A 19,091-nucleotide genomic window follows, 5' to 3' on the forward strand; every position below is an offset into this window, starting at 1 on the left:
GGGTCCTCTCTCCTCCTGTAGACTGAGCCCTCGCGGGCAGGGTCCTCTCTCCTCCTGTAGACTGAGCCCTCGCGGGCAGGGTCCTCTCTCCTCCTGTAGACTGAGCCCTCGCGGGCAGGGTCCTCTCTCCTCCTGTAGACTGAGCCCTCGCGGGCAGGGTCCTCTCTCCTCCTGTAGACTGAGCCCTCGCGGGCAGGGTCCTCTCTCCTCCTGTAGACTGAGCCCTCGCGGGCAGGGTCCTCTTTCCTCCTGTAGACTGAGCCCTCGCGGGCAGGGTCCTCTCTCCTCCTGTAGACTGAGCCCTCGCGGGCAGGGTCCTCTCTCCTCCTGTAGACTGAGCCCTCGCGGGCAGGGTCCTCTCTCCTCCTGTAGACTGAGCCCTCGCGGGCAGGGTCCTCTCTCCTCCTGTAGACTGAGCCCTCGCGGGCAGGGTCCTCTCTCCTCCTGTAGACTGAGCCCTCGCGGGCAGGGTCCTCTCTCCTCCTGTAGACTGAGCCCTCGCGGGCAGGGTCCTCTTTCCTCCTGTAGACTGAGCCCTCACGGGCAGGGTCCTCTCTCCTCCTGTAGACTGAGCCCTCGCGGGCAGGGTCCTCTCTCCTCCTGTAGACTGAGCCCTCGCGGGCAGGGTCCTCTCCTCCTGTAGACTGAGCCCTCGCGGACAGGGTCCTCTTTCCTCCTGTAGACTGAGCCCTCGCGGGCAGGGTCCTCTTTCCTCCTGTAGACTGAGCCCTCGCGGGCAGGGTCCTCTTTCCTCCTGTAGACTGAGCCCTCGCGGGCAGGGTCCTCTTTCCTCCTGTAGACTGAGCCCTCGCGGGCAGGGTTCTCTTTCCTCCTGTAGACTGAGCCCTCGCGGGCAGGGTCCTCTCTCCTCCTGTAGACTGAGCCCTCGCGGGCAGGGTCCTCTCTCCTCCTGTAGACTGAGCCCTCGCGGGCAGGGTCCTCTCTCCTCCTGTAGACTGAGCCCTCGTGGGCAGGGTCCTCTTTCCTCCTGTAGACTGAGCCCTCGCGGGCAGGGTCCTCTTTCCTCCTGTAGACTGAGCCCTCACGGGCAGGGTCCTCTCTCCTCCTGTAGACTGAGCCCTCGCGGGCAGGGTCCTCTCTCCTTCTATACCAGTCTGTTTTGTACTGTTAATGATTGTTGTACGTATATCCTCTTTCACTTGTAAAGCGCCATGGAATAAATGGCGCAATAATAATTAATAAGTCAAGTACTTAAAGGGGTTGTTCAGAATCAGCCAAAAATGGTGCAAAGTCAATTAGTGCTATAAACAATAAGTATTTAATTGTCATTTAAATCCCTACTGCTCCACAACATGTGACTGCTGCAGCCAATCACTGGTTCAATGGCCTCAGTGAGGTCACCTTGCATGGAAAGGAGCACAAGAGGGTCTCTAATAAAGGAGCTCAACTTTTTTTTTTTTTAAAAAAATGCCAAAGAAATAATTAAGAAATCCAACAATCAAATTATATTCATAAAAATAAATGTTGGACCTGATGAGGCTGGTATACTCATTTTGAAAATCCATGTTAGAATGGCTGTATAGGTGTATGTGTCAGTATCTATCTAAGCATGCATGCAAATGTACACATACCCACATACTATACAGCCATTCTAACATGGATTTTTCAAAGCTGAGGAGCTGTTGTCTGGAAGTTTGACCAGAGAGGAGTATACAAGCATTCTAATAGTGATCAACACAAATTCACCAGCCTCATCAGGTCCAAGTTCTAAGGTTTCCAGTTTGTATTGACTTACCAGCTTCAAACATTCTTCGGTTGCAGCATGGAAGAAGAACATGTGTTAGATAGTAGTGGTCTCTAAGGTGGTCATATACATTGGCTTTGGCATGACAAGGTGAAGGACAAGATTCCCTCCCCCCTCCCCCCCCCCCCCCCCAAGAACTTCATGGAAATAAGTTGTGGACCACAGAAGAAACCATTTTAAGTTTGGAGAACAATAACCAATGTGTGAATGGAGATTTGTGGCACCTGAATGACTGCGCTGAACCAGCAGGTGTTCCCGATGTTCTTCAGGCCAACGGGCCAGTCTCCGTTCCTCCTCATCTCGTTCGGGTTGGGAAGGTCTCTCCATACCTCGCAACGTTTCCTCTTGGAGCGGTTTTTATTTTCAAGATTGTGCAGCTCAATGGCTCTAAAACAAACAAGATATGAAAAAAAAATAAATAAATAAATAAATGAAAATATAAATAATGCTGAGGAGCAACTGGATAACTTTACAGCCAAAGGCCAACCCAAACTTCCTGGGCTGAGCTGTTGGCATCATCTAACAACCAAAGACCAATGGGTCAGATCAACCCAAACTGGTGCAAAAACAGAAACATTGAGGTGTTCTGGGTGGCAAATAAGCTAAAACATACAAGGCGGCCATTCTCGGCAGCCACTTCTGGTTCAGCAAGACAACTACTTCCACAGTGATCATCTCATGTCCAATACGAGGAGGTGACGAGGCGCTGACATGTGATTGAGTCAACAAGGCACCAGTAGAAAGTTTGCGATGTCCTGTTCTACTGGGTAGTGGACTGTGGTAAGTTACTAATAGTCCTACTGGGTGGATCTAGTTAGGCAGGAAAAAAAAAAAAAAAAAAAAAGTGGTGATGCAGTAAGAAGCCCTCGGCGCGCCAACAGAAGCCCTCGGCGCGCCAACAGAAGCCCTCGGCGCGCCAACAGAAGCCCTCGGCGCGCCAACAGAAGCCCTCGGCGCGCCAACAGAAGCCCTCGGCGCGCCAACAGAAGCCCTCGGCGCGCCAACAGAAGCCCTCGGCGCGCCAACAGAAGCCCTCGGCGCGCCAACAGAAGCCCTCGGCGCGCCAACAGAAGCCCTCGGCGCGCCAACAGAAGCCCTCGGCGCGCCAACAGAAGCCCTCGGCGCGCCAACAGAAGCCCTCGGCGCGCCAACAGAAGCCCTCGGCGCGCCAACAGAAGCCCTCGGCGCGCCAACAGAAGCCCTCGGCGCGCCAACAGAAGCCCTCGGCGCGCCAACAGAAGCCCTCGGCGCGCCAACAGAAGCCCTCGGCCTTTGCTAGTGGGTGCCAGGTGGTGTGAAAAAAAAAAAAAAAAAAAAAAAAAGTTAAAGACTGGCGCCAAACTCCCATTCAGCTCTCCTATGCTGGTGGGCTTCTGCTGATCTGATGTAATTTTGGGATGCAGTCTTAGGCCGGTTTCACACATCCAGCATGTCGCCGCTTTGCCGGATCTGTCACACTCCAGTACAATGGCACCGCGACAACCTCCGATACATGCTGTCATGTGACCGGACCTTTCCACGATGCCATTGTACTGGAGTGTGACGGATCCGGCAAAATGCTGGACGTGTGAAGCCGGCCTTAGCCGCAAATCATTTTGTAGCACACTTATGAGAAATGTGAGGATGCTCGTCTCCATACCTGTTATTCAAATCTCTCTCCTCTTGTTGCTTTTTGCCTTCAAGTAAGTAGAGGGCGACTGCCGTCTGGAGGTATTCTTTCTCACGCATGGGGTCAAGCACAGCTAAAAGAAGAAAGTTTTACAGATTGAGGCCCATTTTCAGTGTCCCGGCCAAAGACAAAACTGCCTGTGCTGGCAGAGCTGTGCCATCAGGAGCACGCCGCTCCCCCGGCAGGATACAAGCAGGGAGGCAGAGGAGCGGTACGCTCCTGAAGAACAAACTTAATACTAAGGGTAACGACTTGTCACCCAAACCGCTCTGTACTGTACAAATATTAGCAGCAGAATGAGGCCACGTTCAGTCTCCTACTGACTGCATGCACCTCGGTCTATTTAGAGGTCAGATGAGAACGCACCATCGGATCCTTGAAGCATGGTAAGGCGTTCCTCAGGCTTGGACATCTTGGTGACCGGCACTCTGATATCTGGCTCCGGAATGTACTCCGTGAGAATGCGGACAGCTTGTATAACGTCATCATTAGTGGCCTGTGGGAAGAGGAAAAATGTGCCGACAACTGGTCTCATAATTATGGCATCTAACAAGGTTGTCAAGAGCTGGACAAAACCATGGCTGCTTTCTTCTAGAAGCAGCAGCACCTCCAGGATGTGTCACTCCAGCTCCATGCCATTACACAAGGGCTAAGCTGCAATACCGTAGACAACCTGTGAACGGATGAGGCGCCAGATTTGCACATTACAATTTGGAGTTTTCCCAAAATACAGCGAACCCTCTATAGCCGGTGACTGAGCAGTAGCCACAGATTTTCTGCCCCATGTGCACACCCCCTAACCCGGGATACAATATTTTGAGTTAATTTGTCGCTACCCGTCAATTAACCATTCCATCATGGCTGACCTTGAGCGCTTCACGGAGCAAGCCGGTGTCGTGGATCCCGGTGATCTCCTTCAGCTGGTTCACGAGCATATTACAGACCTAGATAAAAAAAAAAAAAAAAAAAATATATAAATAGTAAAAAATATTGTATAATATCGTACTACTGTGCACTAAAAAAAAAAAAAAAAAAAATATATAATTTTTTTTTATTTATTTTTTAGTGCACAGTAGTATGATTATACAATATTTTTTATTACTTTTTTATTTTATTATTATTATATCGTACTACTGTGCACTAAAAAAAAAAAATTATATATATTTTTTTAGTGCACAGTAGTATGATATTATACAATATTTTTTATTTATTATTAATTAATAATAATTAATAATAATTAAATAATAATTAAATAATAATTAAATAATAATATTAAATAATAATAATAATATTATTATTATTTACTACTGTGCACTAAAAAAAAATATATATATTTTTTTAGTGCACAGTAGTATGATATTATACAATTTTTTTTTATTAATATATTTTGTTATGAATGCAATGTGCACATTTTTATTTTTATTCATATACACTGATTGGAGAAAATTATTGCATCAAGCCGTTGTGCAAATTTTTGTATTGGAGCAGAATATTTATGTAATGTGTGCAGTGAGGACGGCACAACCTTGCACCGCCGGACACTCGTCCGTGCCGCGGCCTCACAGGACGGCTTTTGAGGATCTGGATGAAGCGTCCGGGTGGTTTGTGTGTGCGGGGACATAAGGAGGCGAGGGAATGCAGAGGAGCTATATTAAGGTCAGTTACACATGCCATTTGTGTTTGTCATTCCTGCGGCACAATGAGGTGCCAGTGTCCCATCACCGAGGCTGCGGCCATGAGATTGGGCAGAATACATCCATCTCCTTCCGGATGGACGGCCGCAGTCACGTTTATTGTACATTGTCATGATAGTTTGTGACGCCGTACAATATGAAAAAGGAACAACAACATTAAAGTTTAAGACCTCGTGATGAACCTTAAAATACAATGTATGCAAATAATCAGAAACCGGATTTCACTGCAATAAAACTTAATGCAAAGCCAAAAATAAAGTGTCAGAAATATATCAGCAAATTCTGTCACTGTCTTAAATTTTCGTATAAGGGCAACTTTTGTTTCCCCTTCTCCCAAGAGCCATAACTTTTACAGCTGTATGATTTTTTTTATTTCTATTTATTTTATTTTTTGGTGTGGGGGGGGCTTATTTTTACCATAGGACACTGGTAGGAATAATAATAATAATAATAATAATAATAATAATAATAATAATAATAATAATAATAATAATAATAATAATAATAATAATAATAATAATAATAATAATAATAATAATAATAATAATATATTGTATTATGGTAAAATTAAGGTGCCCATCCCCCAGAAAAGAAAATTAAAATTAAGTATATTTATTTTTTTTAAGGGGGGGGGGGCGCGCCTTAATTTTAAAATGCACAATTAGGGAATAATAAATAATTATTATTATTAATACAAAATTTGTGAAGAAAGTTTTGGCTTTCTGGAAATTAGGATGGAGACACTACAGATTTGTAGATTGTGTACAAGCAGAAACATTTTTTAAAACCAGCTTTGATTTCTTCAGTCTGGAGTATGAGCTTGGTGCAAAAATCCCGGCACCCCCAGCCTCAGGTTAATGGTCGTCCGTCACTGAATGCACTTGGACACCCTGCTGCTGCTCATGCTACTTTAAGCAACCTGTGTACAATAAACACTACAAAGGACTGCAGCATCAACTGATCTGCGATGTCGCAGGGGAGCTGCCAGCGGCGGCCCGTGGACACTCGCAGGGGAGCTGCCAGCGGCGGCCCTTGGACACTCGCAGGGGAGCTGCCAGCGGCGGCCCTTGGACACTCGCAGGGGAGCTGCCAGCGGCGGCCCTTGGACACTCGCAGGGGAGCTGCCAGCGGCGGCCCTTGGACACTCGCAGGGGAGCTGCCAGCGGCGGCCCTTGGACACTCGCAGGGGAGCTGCCAGCGGCGGCCCTTGGACACTCGCAGGGGAGCTGCCAGCGGCGGCCCTTGGACACTCGCAGGGGAGCTGCCAGCGGCGGCCCTTGGACACTCGCAGGGGAGCTGCCAGCGGCGGCCCTTGGACACTCGCAGGGGAGCTGCCAGCGGCGGCCCTTGGACACTCGCAGGGGAGCTGCCAGCGGCGGCCCTTGGACACTCGCAGGGGAGCTGCCAGCGGCGGCCCTTGATGATTTTCGTGCCCAAGTGCATTCAGCACAGCAGATTAACCTCACTCAGCAGCCGATCTGCAACACTGGTGAACAAAGCATTATTTGCAGCCCCAGGGACCAGATGTCAACAGCTGATTTGGGGAGCCGGTACCAGGGGCTGGCACCCACCAATCTGATTTCAGTATGAGCTTGTCTGTGGCTCTCGCAACCCAAGCCTGACAGGTCCTATACATACAGCCATCGACCTGCAGCCGGACATCTGCATGAGCCCCAAGGAGTAGGGGCCCCTTTAAGGCTTTTTCCCTGGACTAATATTTGTGGCATATTAGTAGACGGCCAGTCAGTGCCACATCTTTAATGTATTTGTCCCTGCACAATCAACTCAAATTTCCAGGAGGAATAATGGAGGAACAGCAATATGAAAAGGGACAGGAGACGCCATTCTGCCCCTAATACACAACTACAAGAGGGGATGCCCCATAAACTGATCACCCGGGGGTCCGGATGATGAGACCCTGAGAACCAGAACTGAGCATGTGCAGCCAACACTTGTACAGAGCAGAAGCTGCACATGCTCAGATCTGCTCCATCCACATTCTGGGGGTTCAGTGGGGGGAGGGGATCTCAGCTGTTGGACCCCAGTTATCAAACACTCACCACCTTGTGGAAATGAAACATAATCTGCTGCACAAGAACAGAATTGGACACCCCCTTTAAGTCACTGTCCACATCAGCACTGGAGTCTGCACCAATAATGAAAGCAATGACAGCAGCGCCCCCCAGACTGAGCCCCCAGCTACATATTGGCTTCAGCAGGTCGAGGGAGCCCGCAGCGCTCAGAGGACGTTGCACTTTGACGTCACTCCGTCCTCGGGGGTCGCACGTGACGTCACAGGGGATCTCCCGCACAGCACGGAGTGTACAGGGCTATGGGGACAGACGTTATACAGGGTCACCAGCAGCACGTGCGCCGCACTGCACGCTGGGAGTTGTAGTCCTCCGCGGGCTGAGTACAGGGCACACGTTACACATGGAGCGGCCGCGGTCCCGCTGCTCCCCGCCCCCACCTTGATCGTGCAGGGAGAAGGGCTGCTGTCCCGGGCGCGCTCCTGCTCCTCCTCCGCTCCCGCCGCCTCCAGCTCCGGCCCTCGCTCCGCCGCCCTGTTATTACCGGTCATTATTACACCGCGTGTCCCGGTCCTCAGCACTGACAACTGCCGGCAGCTCGGCACGCCCACAGCCAGCAACCACGCCTACTCTACACTGTGACCCCGCCTATTTATAGAGGAGAATGGCGGGAGAGCGCGCCGGGTCACCGCGTGACGTCACCAGCGCAGCGGCTGTGCCCAGCACAGCGACCGAGGGATCCTGGAGGGTCAGGGCAGCGGCCACAGTGTGCACCCGAGGAGGAGGGAGAGAGGGAAAGAGAGATGGGAGGATGGAGGCAGGGATGGATGGGAGGATGCAGGGAAAGAGAGATGGATGGCAGGATGGAGGGAAAGAGGGATGGATGGGAGGATGGAGGGATGGATGGGAGGATGGAGGGAAAGAGGGATGGATGGGAGGATGGAGGGATGGATGGAGGGAAAGAGGGATGGATGGGAGGATGGAGGGATGGATGGGAGGATGGAGGGAAAGAGGGATGGATGGGAGGATGGAGGGAAAGAGGGATGGATGGCAGGATGGAGGGATGGATGGGAGGATGGAGGGAAAGAGGGATGGATGGGAGGATGGAGGGAAAGAGGGATGGATGGCAGGATGGAGGGATGGATGGGAGGATGGAGGGAAAGAGGGATGGATGGGAGGATGGAAGGATGGATGGGAGGATGGAGGGAAAGAGGGATGGATGGGAGGATGGAGGGAAAGAGGGATGGATGGCAGGATGGAGGGATGGATGGGAGGATGGAGGGAAAGAGGGATGGATGGGAGGATGGAGGGAAAGAGGGATGGATGGGAGGATGGAGGGATGGATGGGAGGATGGAGGGAAAGAGGGATGGATGGGAGGATGGAAGGATGGATGGATGGGAGGATGGAGGGATGGATGGGAGGATGGAGGGAAAGAGGGATGGATGGGAGGATGGAAGGATGGATGGATGGGAGGATGGAGGGATGGATGGGAGGATGGAGGGATGGATGGGAGGATGGAGGGATGGATGGGAGGATGGAGGGAAAGAGGGATGGAGGGATGGATGAGAGGATGGAGGGAGGGATGAATGGGAGGATGGAGGGAAAGAGGGATGGATGAGAGGATGGAGGGAGGGATGGGAGTATGGAGGGAAAGAGGGATGGATGGGAGGATGGAGGGATGGATGGGAGGATGGAGGGAAAGAGGGATGGATGGGAGGATGGAGGGAAAGGGATGGGAGGATGGAGGGAAAGAGGGATGGGAGGATGGAGGGAAAGATGGATAGGAGTATGGAGGGAAAGAGGGTTGGAGGGATGGATGGGAGGATGGAGGGAAAGAGGGATGGATGGGAGAAGGATGGAGGGAGGGAAACAAATGGAGGGAGAATGGATGGAAAGATAGATGGAGTGAGGGAAAGAGGGATAAATGAGAGGATGGAGGGAGGGATGAATGGGAGGATGGAACAAAACAGGGATGGATAGAAAGAGGGATGGGAGGATGGAAGGGAGGATGAATAGAAGAGGGAAGGATGGATGGAAAGAGGGATGGATGGGAGGGTGAGAAAGAAAGACAGGGACGTATGGGAGGATGGAAGTATGGATGGAAAGGATGAATGGAGGGAGGGATGGATGGAAGATGGGAAGGGATGGCTTGATAGATAGATAGATGCAGAACTCAGACAGCCCATAATAATCAGTTGGGTCCTTCTTATATTTACAATGACGTCATTAACCCTTTCATGAGCAGGCATTTTTCCGTTTGTTTTTTGTTTGTTTTTTTCATCCCCCCCCCCTTCTTCTATGACCCATATTTCTCTTATTTTTCTCTCATGTAGGGCTTGTGAATTTTCAGGACGATTTGTACTTTTGAATGACTCCATTAATCCTGTGATGCACTAAAGAGAAAAAAAAAAAATCCAAAAATTCATACCCGAGCTTTGTTCTGAGAACGTTCTCCAACGAGGCTCCAGAGGAATCGATGGGTAAATGAGTGTACAGGGCGTGTGGGGGAGTCACATTTTTTCCTGTGTCTGTGTTTTTATTATCTATACTTACCGGGTTAGTATTTGGGGTGACCGATAGATGCCTCCCCATTACTAACCCTTGGGCTTGATGCCAGCTGCCATTATACAGCTGACATCAACCCCATAAAGCATTTACCCAATTGCCACCGCACCAGGACAATCAGGAAGAGCCCGGCAGCAAATGGATACGCCACTTCTGGGGCAGCTGCTGGTTTCTATTTTTAGGCTGGGAGCGGCCAAATAACCATGGGCCATCCCAGTCTGATAATACCAGCCCCCAGCTGTGTGCTTTACTCTCGCTAGTTACCAAAATTAAGGGGACTCCACGCTGTTTTATAAAATAATTTAACTAAATCATTTTAAAAATGGGATCCCCTCTATTTTAATAACCAGCCAAAGTAAAGCAGACATCTGGGGGTTGCAGCCTGCAGTTGTGTGCTTTATCTGCGCAGGTTATCAAAAATGATCATTTTTTCTTTATTGCACCAGCGTAGTCATCATCTGCATGCCATAAATCTTGTACAAACCCCGAGCTTTACCATTTGGGTTCACTCATCCCTATCTGTACCGTTTCAGAGCGGGGGGCCGAGTGCTGAGGAGCAGAGGGCAGAAAAGTAACCGCTCTGCTGACTCCATAACTGCAGAGTCCAGACCTCCTCTGGTAACATCAGCACAAACACTGCACCCGCCGGGGGCTTCATGGCCGAGCAGCTGCAGCCATACATCACCAAGCACAATGCTGAGCCGTACATCACCAAGCACAATGCCGAGCCGTACATCACCAAGCACAATGCTGAGCCATACATCACCAAGCACAATGCCGAGCCGTACATCACCAAGCACAATGCCGAGCCATACATCACCAAGCACAATGCTGAGCCACACATCACCAAGCACAATGCTGAGCCATACATCACCAAGCACAATGCCGAGCCATACATCACCAAGCACAATGCTGAGCCGTACATCACCAAGCACAATGCCGAGCCATACATCACCAACCACAATGCCGAGCCATACATCACCAAGCACAATGCCGAGCCGTACATCACCAAGCACAATGCCGAGCCGTACATCACCAAGCACAGTGCCGAGCCATACATCACCAAGCACAATGCCGAACCGTGCATCACCAAGCACAATGCTGAGCCATACATCACCAAGCACAATGCTGAGCCATACATCACCAAGCACAATGCCGAGCCGTACATCACCAAGCACAATGCTGAGCCATACATCACCAAGCACAATGCTGAGCCATACGTCACCAAGCACAATGCCGAGCCAGACATCACCAAGCACAATGCCGAGCCGTACATCACCAAGCACAATGCTGAGCCATACATCACCAAGCACAATGCTGAGCCGTACATCACCAAGCACAATGCTGAGCCATACATCACCAAGCACAATGCTGAGCCATACATCACCAAGCACAATGCCGAGCCGAACATCACCAAGCACAATGCCGAGCCGTACATCGCCAAGCACAATGCTGAGCCATACATCACCAAGCACAATGCCGAGCCGAACATCACCAAGCACAATGCCGAGCCGTACATCACCAAGCACAATGCTGAGCCATACATCACCAAGCACAATGCCGAGCCGAACATCACCAAGCACAATGCCGAGCCGTACATCACCAAGCACAATGCCGAGCCATACATCACCAAGCACAATGCTGAGCCGTACATCACCAAGCACAATGCTGAGCCACACATCACCAAGCACAATGCTGAGCCACACATCACCAAGCACAATGCTGAGCCATACATCACCAAGCACAATGCCGAGCCATACATTACCAAGCACAATGCCGAGCCGTACATCACCAAGCACAATGCCGAGCCGAACATCACCAAGCACAATGCCGAGCCGGACATCACCAAGCACAATGCCGAGCCGGACATCACCAAGCACAATGCTGAGCCGTACATCACCAAGCACAATGCTGAGCCATACATCACCAAGCACAATGCCGAGCCGAACATCACCAAGCACAATGCCGAGCCGTACATCACCAAGCACAATGCCGAGCCGTACATCACCAAGCACAATGCCGAGCCGTACATCACCAAGCACAATGCCGAGCCATACATCACCAAGCACAATGCCGAGCCATACATCACCAAGCACAATGCCGAGCCGTACATCACCAAGCACAATGCTGAGCCGTACATCACCAAGCACAATGCTGAGCCACACATCACCAAGCACAATGCTGAGCCATACATCACCAAGCACAATGCCGAGCCATACATCACCAAGCACAATGCCGAGCCGGACATCACCAAGCACAATGCCGAGCCGTACATCACCAAGCACAATGCTGAGCCATACATCACCAAGCACAATGCCGAGCCGAACATCACCAAGCACAATGCCGAGCCGTACATCACCAAGCACAATGCTGAGCCATACATCACCAAGCACAATGCCGAGCCGAACATCACCAAGCACAATGCCGAGCCGTACATCACCAAGCACAATGCTGAGCCATACATCACCAAGCACAATGCCGAGCCGAACATCACCAAGCACAATGCCGAGCCGTACATCACCAAGCACAATGCCGAGCCGTACATCACCAAGCACAATGCCGAGCCGTACATCACCAAGCACAATGCCGAGCCATACATCACCAAGCACAATGCCGAGCCATACATCACCAAGCACAATGCCGAGCCGTACATCACCAAGCACAATGCTGAGCCGTACATCACCAAGCACAATGCTGAGCCACACATCACCAAGCACAATGCTGAGCCATACATCACCAAGCACAATGCCGAGCCATACATCACCAAGCACAATGCCGAGCCGTACATCACCAAGCACAATGCCGAGCCGAACATCACCAAGCACAATGCCGAGCCGGACATCACCAAGCACAATGCCGAGCCGGACATCACCAAGCACAATGCCGAGCCATACATCACCAAGCACAATGCCGAGCCGTACATCACCAAGCACAATGCCGAGCCGTACATCACCAAGCACAATGCCGAGCCGTACATCACCAAGCACAATGCCGAGCCGGACATCATCAAGCACAATGCCGAGCCGAACATAACCAAGCACAATGCCGAGCCGTACATCACCAAGCACAATGCCGAGCCGTACATCACCAAGCACAATACTGAGCCATACATCACCAAGCACAATGCCGAGCCATACATCACCAAGCACAATGCTGAGCCATACATCACCAAGTACAATGCCGAGCCGTACATCACCAAGCACAATGCTGAGCCATACATCACCAAGCACAATGCCGAGCCATATATCACCAAACACAATGCTGAGCCGTACATCACCAAGCACAATGCTGAGCCATACATCACCAAGCACAATGCTGAGCTGTACATCACCAAGCACAATGCCGAGCCAAACATCACCAAGCACAATGCCGAGCCATACATCACCAAGCACAATGCCAAGCCATACATCACCAAGCACAATGCCGAGCTGTATATCACCAAGCACAATGCCGAGCCGTACATCACCAAGCACAATGCTGAGCTGTACATCACCAAGCACAATGCTGAGCTGTACATCACCAAGCACAATGCCGAGCTGTACATCACCAAGCACAATGCTGAGCTGTACATCACCAAGCACAATGCCGAGCCATACATCACAAGCACAATGCTGAGCCATACATCACCAAGCACAATGCCCAGCCGTACATCACCAAGCACAATGCTGAGCCATACATCACGAAGCACAATGCCGAGCCGTACATCACCAAGCACAATGCTGAGCTGTACATCACCAAGCACAATGCTGAGCCGAACATCACCAAGCACAATGCTGAGCCGTACATCACCAAGTACAATGCTGAGCCACACATCACCAAGCACAATGCCGAGCCGTACATCACCAAGCACAATGCTGAGCCATACATCACCAAGCACAATGCCGAACCGTACATCACCAAGCACAATGCCAAGCCATACATCACCAAGCACAATGCCGAGCCGTACATCACCAAGCACAATGCTGAGCCGTACATCACCAAGCACAATGCTGAGCCGTACATCACCAAGCACAATGCCGAGCCGTACATCACCAAGCACAATGCTGAGCCGTACATCACCAAGCACAATGCTGAGCCGTACATCACCAAGCACAATGCTGAGCCATACATCACCAAGCTCAATGCTGAGCCGTACATCACCAAGCACAATGCTGAGCCGTACATCACCAAGCACAATGCCGAGCCATACATCACCAAGCACAATGCTGAGCCGTACATCACCAAGCACAATGCTGAGCCGTACATCACCAAGCACAATGCCGAGCCATACATCACCAAGCACAATGCTGAGCCGTACATCACCAAGCACAATGCTGAGCCATACATCACCAAGCACAATGCCAAGCCATACATCACCAAGCACAATGCCGAGCCATACATCACCAAGCACAATGCCGAGCCGTACATCACCAAGCACAATGCCAAGCCATACATCACCAAGCACAATGCCGAGCCGTACATCACCAAGCACAATGCTGAGCCGTACATCACCAAGCACAATGCTGAGCCGTACATCACCAAGCACAATGCCGAGCCGTACATCACCAAGCACAATGCTGAGCCGTACATCACCAAGCACAATGCTGAGCCATACATCACCAAGCACAATGCTGAGCCATACATCACCAAGCTCAATGCTGAGCCGTACATCACCAAGCACAATGCTGAGCCGTACATCACCAAGCACAATGCCGAGCCATACATCACCAAGCACAATGCTGAGCCGTACATCACCAAGCACAATGCTGAGCCGTACATCACCAAGCACAATGCTGAGCCGTACATCACAAGCACAATGCTGAGCCGTACATCACCAAGCACAATGCCGAGCCGAACATCACCAAGCACAATGCTGAGCCGTACATCACAAGCACAATGCTGAGCCGTACATCACAAGCACAATGCCGAGCCGTACATCACCAAGCACAATGCCGAGCCGTACATCACCAAGCACAATGCTGAGCTGTATATCACCAAGCACAATGCTGAGCCATACATCACCAAGCACAATGCTGAGCCGTACATCACAAGCACAATGCTGAGCCGTACATCACAAGCACAATGCTGAGCCGTACATCACCAAGCACAATGCCGAGCCGAACATCACCAAGCACAATGCTGAGCCGTACATCACAAGCACAATGCTGAGCCGTACATCACAAGCACAATGCCGAGCCGTACATCACCAAGCACAATGCCGAGCCGTACATCACCAAGCACAATGCTGAGCTGTATATCACCAAGCACAATGCTGAGCCGTACATCACCAAGCACAATGCCCAGCCGTACATCACCAAGCACAATGCTGAGCCGTACATCACCAAGCACAATGCCGAGTCATACATCACCAAGCACAATGCCGAGCCGTACATCACCAAGCACAATGCCGAGCCATACATCACCAAGCACAATGCCGAGCCGTACATCACCAAGCACAATGCTGAGCCATACATCACCAAGCACAATGCTGAGCCGTACATCACCAAGCACAATGCCGAGCCATACATCACAAGCACAATGCTGAGCCGTACATCACCAAGCACAATGCCGAGCCATACATCACCGAGCAGAATGCTGAGCCATACATCACCAAGCACAATGTCGAGCCATACATAATCAAGCACAATGCTGAGCCATACATCACCAAGCACAATGCCAAGCCATACATCACAAAGCACAATGCCGAGCCATACATCACCAAGCACAATGCCAAGCCATACATCACCAAGCACAATGCTGAGCCGTACATCACCAAGCACAATGCTGAGCCGTACATCACAAGCACAATGCTGAGCCGTACATCACCAAGCACAATGCCCAGCCGTACATCACCAAGCACAATGCCGAGCCATACATCACCAAGCACAATGCCGAGCCATACATCACCAAGCACAATGCTGAGCCATACATCACAAGCACAATGCTGAGCCATACATCACCAAGCACAATGCTGAGCCATACATCACCAAGCACAATGCTGAGCCATACATCACAAGCACAATGCTGAGCCGTACATCACCAAGCACAATGCCCAGCCGTACATCACCAAGCACAATGCCCAGCCGTACATCACCAAGCACAATGCCCAGCCGTACATCACCAAGCACAATGCCGAGCCATACATCACCAAGCACAATGCCGAGCCGTACATCACCAAGCACAATGCTGAGCCATACATCACCAAGCACAATGCTGAGCCGTACATCACCAAGCACAATGCCAAGCCATACATCACAAGCACAATGCTGAGCCGTACATCACCAAGCACAATGCCGAGCCATACATCACCGAGCAGAATGCTGAGCCATACATCACCAAGCACAATGTCGAGCCATACATAATCAAGCACAATGCTGAGCCGTACATCACCAAGCACAATGCCGAGCCGTACATCACCAAGCACAATGCCGAGCCATACATCACCAAGCACAATGCCGAGCCGTACATCACCAAGCACAATGCCGAGCCGGACATCACCAAGCACAATGCCGAGCCATACATCACCAAGCACAATGCTGAGCCATACATCACCAAGCACAATGCCAAGCCATACATCACCAAGCACAATGCCGAACCGTACATCACCAAGCACAATGCTGAGCCGTACATCACCAAGCACAATGCCGAGCCGTACATCACCAAGCACAATGCCGAGCCGTACATAACCAAGTACAATACTGAGCCGTACATCACCAAGCACAATGCTGAGCCGTACATCACCAAGCACAATGCTGAGCCGTACATCACCAAGCACAATGCCGAGCCATACATCACCAAGCACAATGCTGAGCCGTACATCACCAAGCACAATGCCGAGCCATACATCACCGAGCAGAATGCTGAGCCATACATCACCAAGCACAATGTCGAGCCATACATAATCAAGCACAATGCTGAGCCGTACATCACCAAGCACAATGCCGAGCCGTACATCACCAAGCACAATGCTGAGCCATACATCACCAAGCACAATGCTGAGCCATACATCACCAAGCACAATGCCGAGCCATACATCACCAAACACAATGCTGAGCGATACATCACCAAGCACAATGCCGAGCCATACATAATCAAGCACAATGCTGAGCCGTACATCACCAAGCACAATGCCGAGCCGTACATCACCAAGCACAATGCCGAGCCATACATCACCAAGCACAATGCCGAACCGTACATCACCAAGCACAATGCCGAGCCGTACATCACCAGGCACAATGCCGAGCCGTACATCACCAAGCACAATGCTGAGCCATACATCACCAAGCACAATGCTGAGCCATACATCACCAAGCACAATGCTGAGCCATACATCACCAAGCACAATGCCGAGCCATACATCACCAAGCACAATGCCGAACCGTACATCACCAAGCACAATGCCGAGCCGTACATCACCAAGCACAATGCCGAGCCGTACATCACCAAGCACAATGCCGAGCCGTACATAACCAAGCACAATACTGAGCCGTACATCACCAAGCACAATGCTGAGCCGTACATCACCAAGCACAATGCTGAGCCGTACATCACCAAGCACAATGCTGAGCCGTACATCACCAAGCACAATACTGAGCCGTACATCACCAAGCACAATGCTGAGCCATACATCACCAAGCACAATGCCGAGCCATACATAATCAAGCACAATGCTGAGCCGTACATCACCAAGCACAATGCCGAGCCGTACATCACCAAGCACAATGCTTAGCCGTACATCACCAAGCACAATGCCGAGCCGTACATCACCAAGCACAATGCTGAGCCATACATCACCAAGCACAATGCCGAGCCGTACATCACCAAGCACAATGCTGAGCCGTACATCACCAAGCACAATGCCGAGCCGCACATCACCAAGCACAATGCCGAGCTGTACATCACCAAGCACAATGCTGAACCCTACATCACCAAGCACAATGCCGAGCCGTACATCACCAAGCACAATGCTGAGCCGTACATCCCCAAGCACAATGCCGAGCCGCACATCACCAAGCACAATGCCGAGCTGTACATCACCAAGCACAATGCTGAGCCGTACATCACCAAGCACAATGCCGAGCCGTACATCACCAAGCACAATGCTGAGCCGTACATCCCCAAGCACAATGCCGAGCCGTACATCACCAAGCACAATGCTGAGCCGTACATCACCAAGCACAATGCCGAGCCGTACATCACCAAGCACAATGCCGAGCCGTGCATCACCAAGCACAATGCTGAGCCATACATCACCAAGCACAATGCTGAGCCATACATCACCAAGTACAATGCCGAGCCGTACATCACCAAGCACAATGCCGACCTTGTTTTTTTCTTGAAAGTGGTTCCATCCACTATTTAGATATTTTTCTGAAGGACTCAATCGGAATTTACTGCACATTTTTGCATAATGGCAGGATATCATCATTGTGGTGGAAAAACAGGGTTTTATTTAAGAAACAAAAGAAGAAAACATATTGATACCCGTTCCTTTTCTTGTCTTCAGGGGATTTTTGGTAACAAACACGCAGTTGTCATATAGGCGCTGATAAACCATATCATAGACCAGGAGGAGGGGGTTGTTCCTTTTTGCTGTGTCCTCCATAGCCATTTCACTCTTTGGGTGATGATCCTCAGCTTCTTGGACGGCAGCAGACGTTATGGAGCAGGGCTTTGTGTCCGGGATGCCGGACGTCCTCCACTCATCTCACATGTAATGAGTCTCGTCACACTTTATCTTCAGTCCATGGCTATTTATTCTCAGAGCATCTGTCACCAACAGCTGCACTTACTACCAGAGGAAACGGAACGAGATCCCTAGGCTCTCCAGAAGTATTAAAGCGGTCGTGCGGGGCTTTGATATCAGTGTCCCGTCCTTAGGCTTAATATTAGATTGTTGGGGGTCTCAAACCCAACCCGACCCCCACCACTAATCCATCAGGTACCACAGTAGTATAGAATCAGCTCCACGCACTCCCGATATATACACACATTCGCTCCCCTCCTATATATTCAGGCTGGACAATTCCATAAATGCCGGCTTTAGCTTTTCTATGCCGGTCTGGTGAGGTGATGTGATTCAGACTTACTGGTGGTTTTAGTGCTTTATTGCTGTGAGCGGTTGTGGTGTTAACCCCCTGTTGTCCTTTTGTTACTGCCTTACTTCTCTTGCTTTTCTCCTTAGTTTCTTACTGTCTATTCCTGTGAGTTTCCAGTTTGAGTTTTGGGTTTTTTTCCCTGTCTTTCTTTATTGTGTTACCTTCACACTCCTGCTCCTTCCTTCCATGGGGGGACAGATTATTTATGGTCAGTAGGCACGTAACTACGGCATCTCCACCATGAGGGGTAATCTGGAGGTGAGGTATGGCCTAAGGTCCCCTAGCGTGAG

General features: G+C 50.6%; 2 protein-coding genes across 3 annotated transcripts in view; one reads left to right on the top strand and one right to left on the bottom strand.

The window, feature by feature from the left end:
* USP28 (ubiquitin specific peptidase 28) overlaps window positions 1-7,759 on the bottom strand; it is a 92,833-nt gene extending 85,074 nt beyond the window's left edge. The window contains exons 1-5 of the mRNA XM_075327540.1: window positions 7,599-7,759; window positions 4,301-4,378; window positions 3,801-3,930; window positions 3,405-3,507; window positions 1,990-2,152 (exon numbers count right to left, since the gene is read on the bottom strand). Of these exons, the coding sequence (XP_075183655.1) occupies window positions 1,990-2,152; window positions 3,405-3,507; window positions 3,801-3,930; window positions 4,301-4,378; window positions 7,599-7,709 (585 nt within the window). The 5' untranslated portion in view covers window positions 7,710-7,759. The remainder of the gene's footprint in view (window positions 1-1,989; window positions 2,153-3,404; window positions 3,508-3,800; window positions 3,931-4,300; window positions 4,379-7,598) is intronic.
* Window positions 4,943-19,091, top strand: part of HTR3B (5-hydroxytryptamine receptor 3B) — a 96,617-nt gene continuing 82,468 nt past the window's right edge. For both annotated transcript variants that reach the window (XM_075327541.1, XM_075327542.1), the window contains exon 1: window positions 4,943-5,090. The gene's annotated coding sequence lies outside the window, so the exon portion shown is untranslated. The remainder of the gene's footprint in view (window positions 5,091-19,091) is intronic.

This window comes from Anomaloglossus baeobatrachus, chromosome 11, assembly GCF_048569485.1.
Source record: "Anomaloglossus baeobatrachus isolate aAnoBae1 chromosome 11, aAnoBae1.hap1, whole genome shotgun sequence".
Classification (NCBI taxonomy): domain Eukaryota; kingdom Metazoa; phylum Chordata; class Amphibia; order Anura; family Aromobatidae; genus Anomaloglossus; species Anomaloglossus baeobatrachus.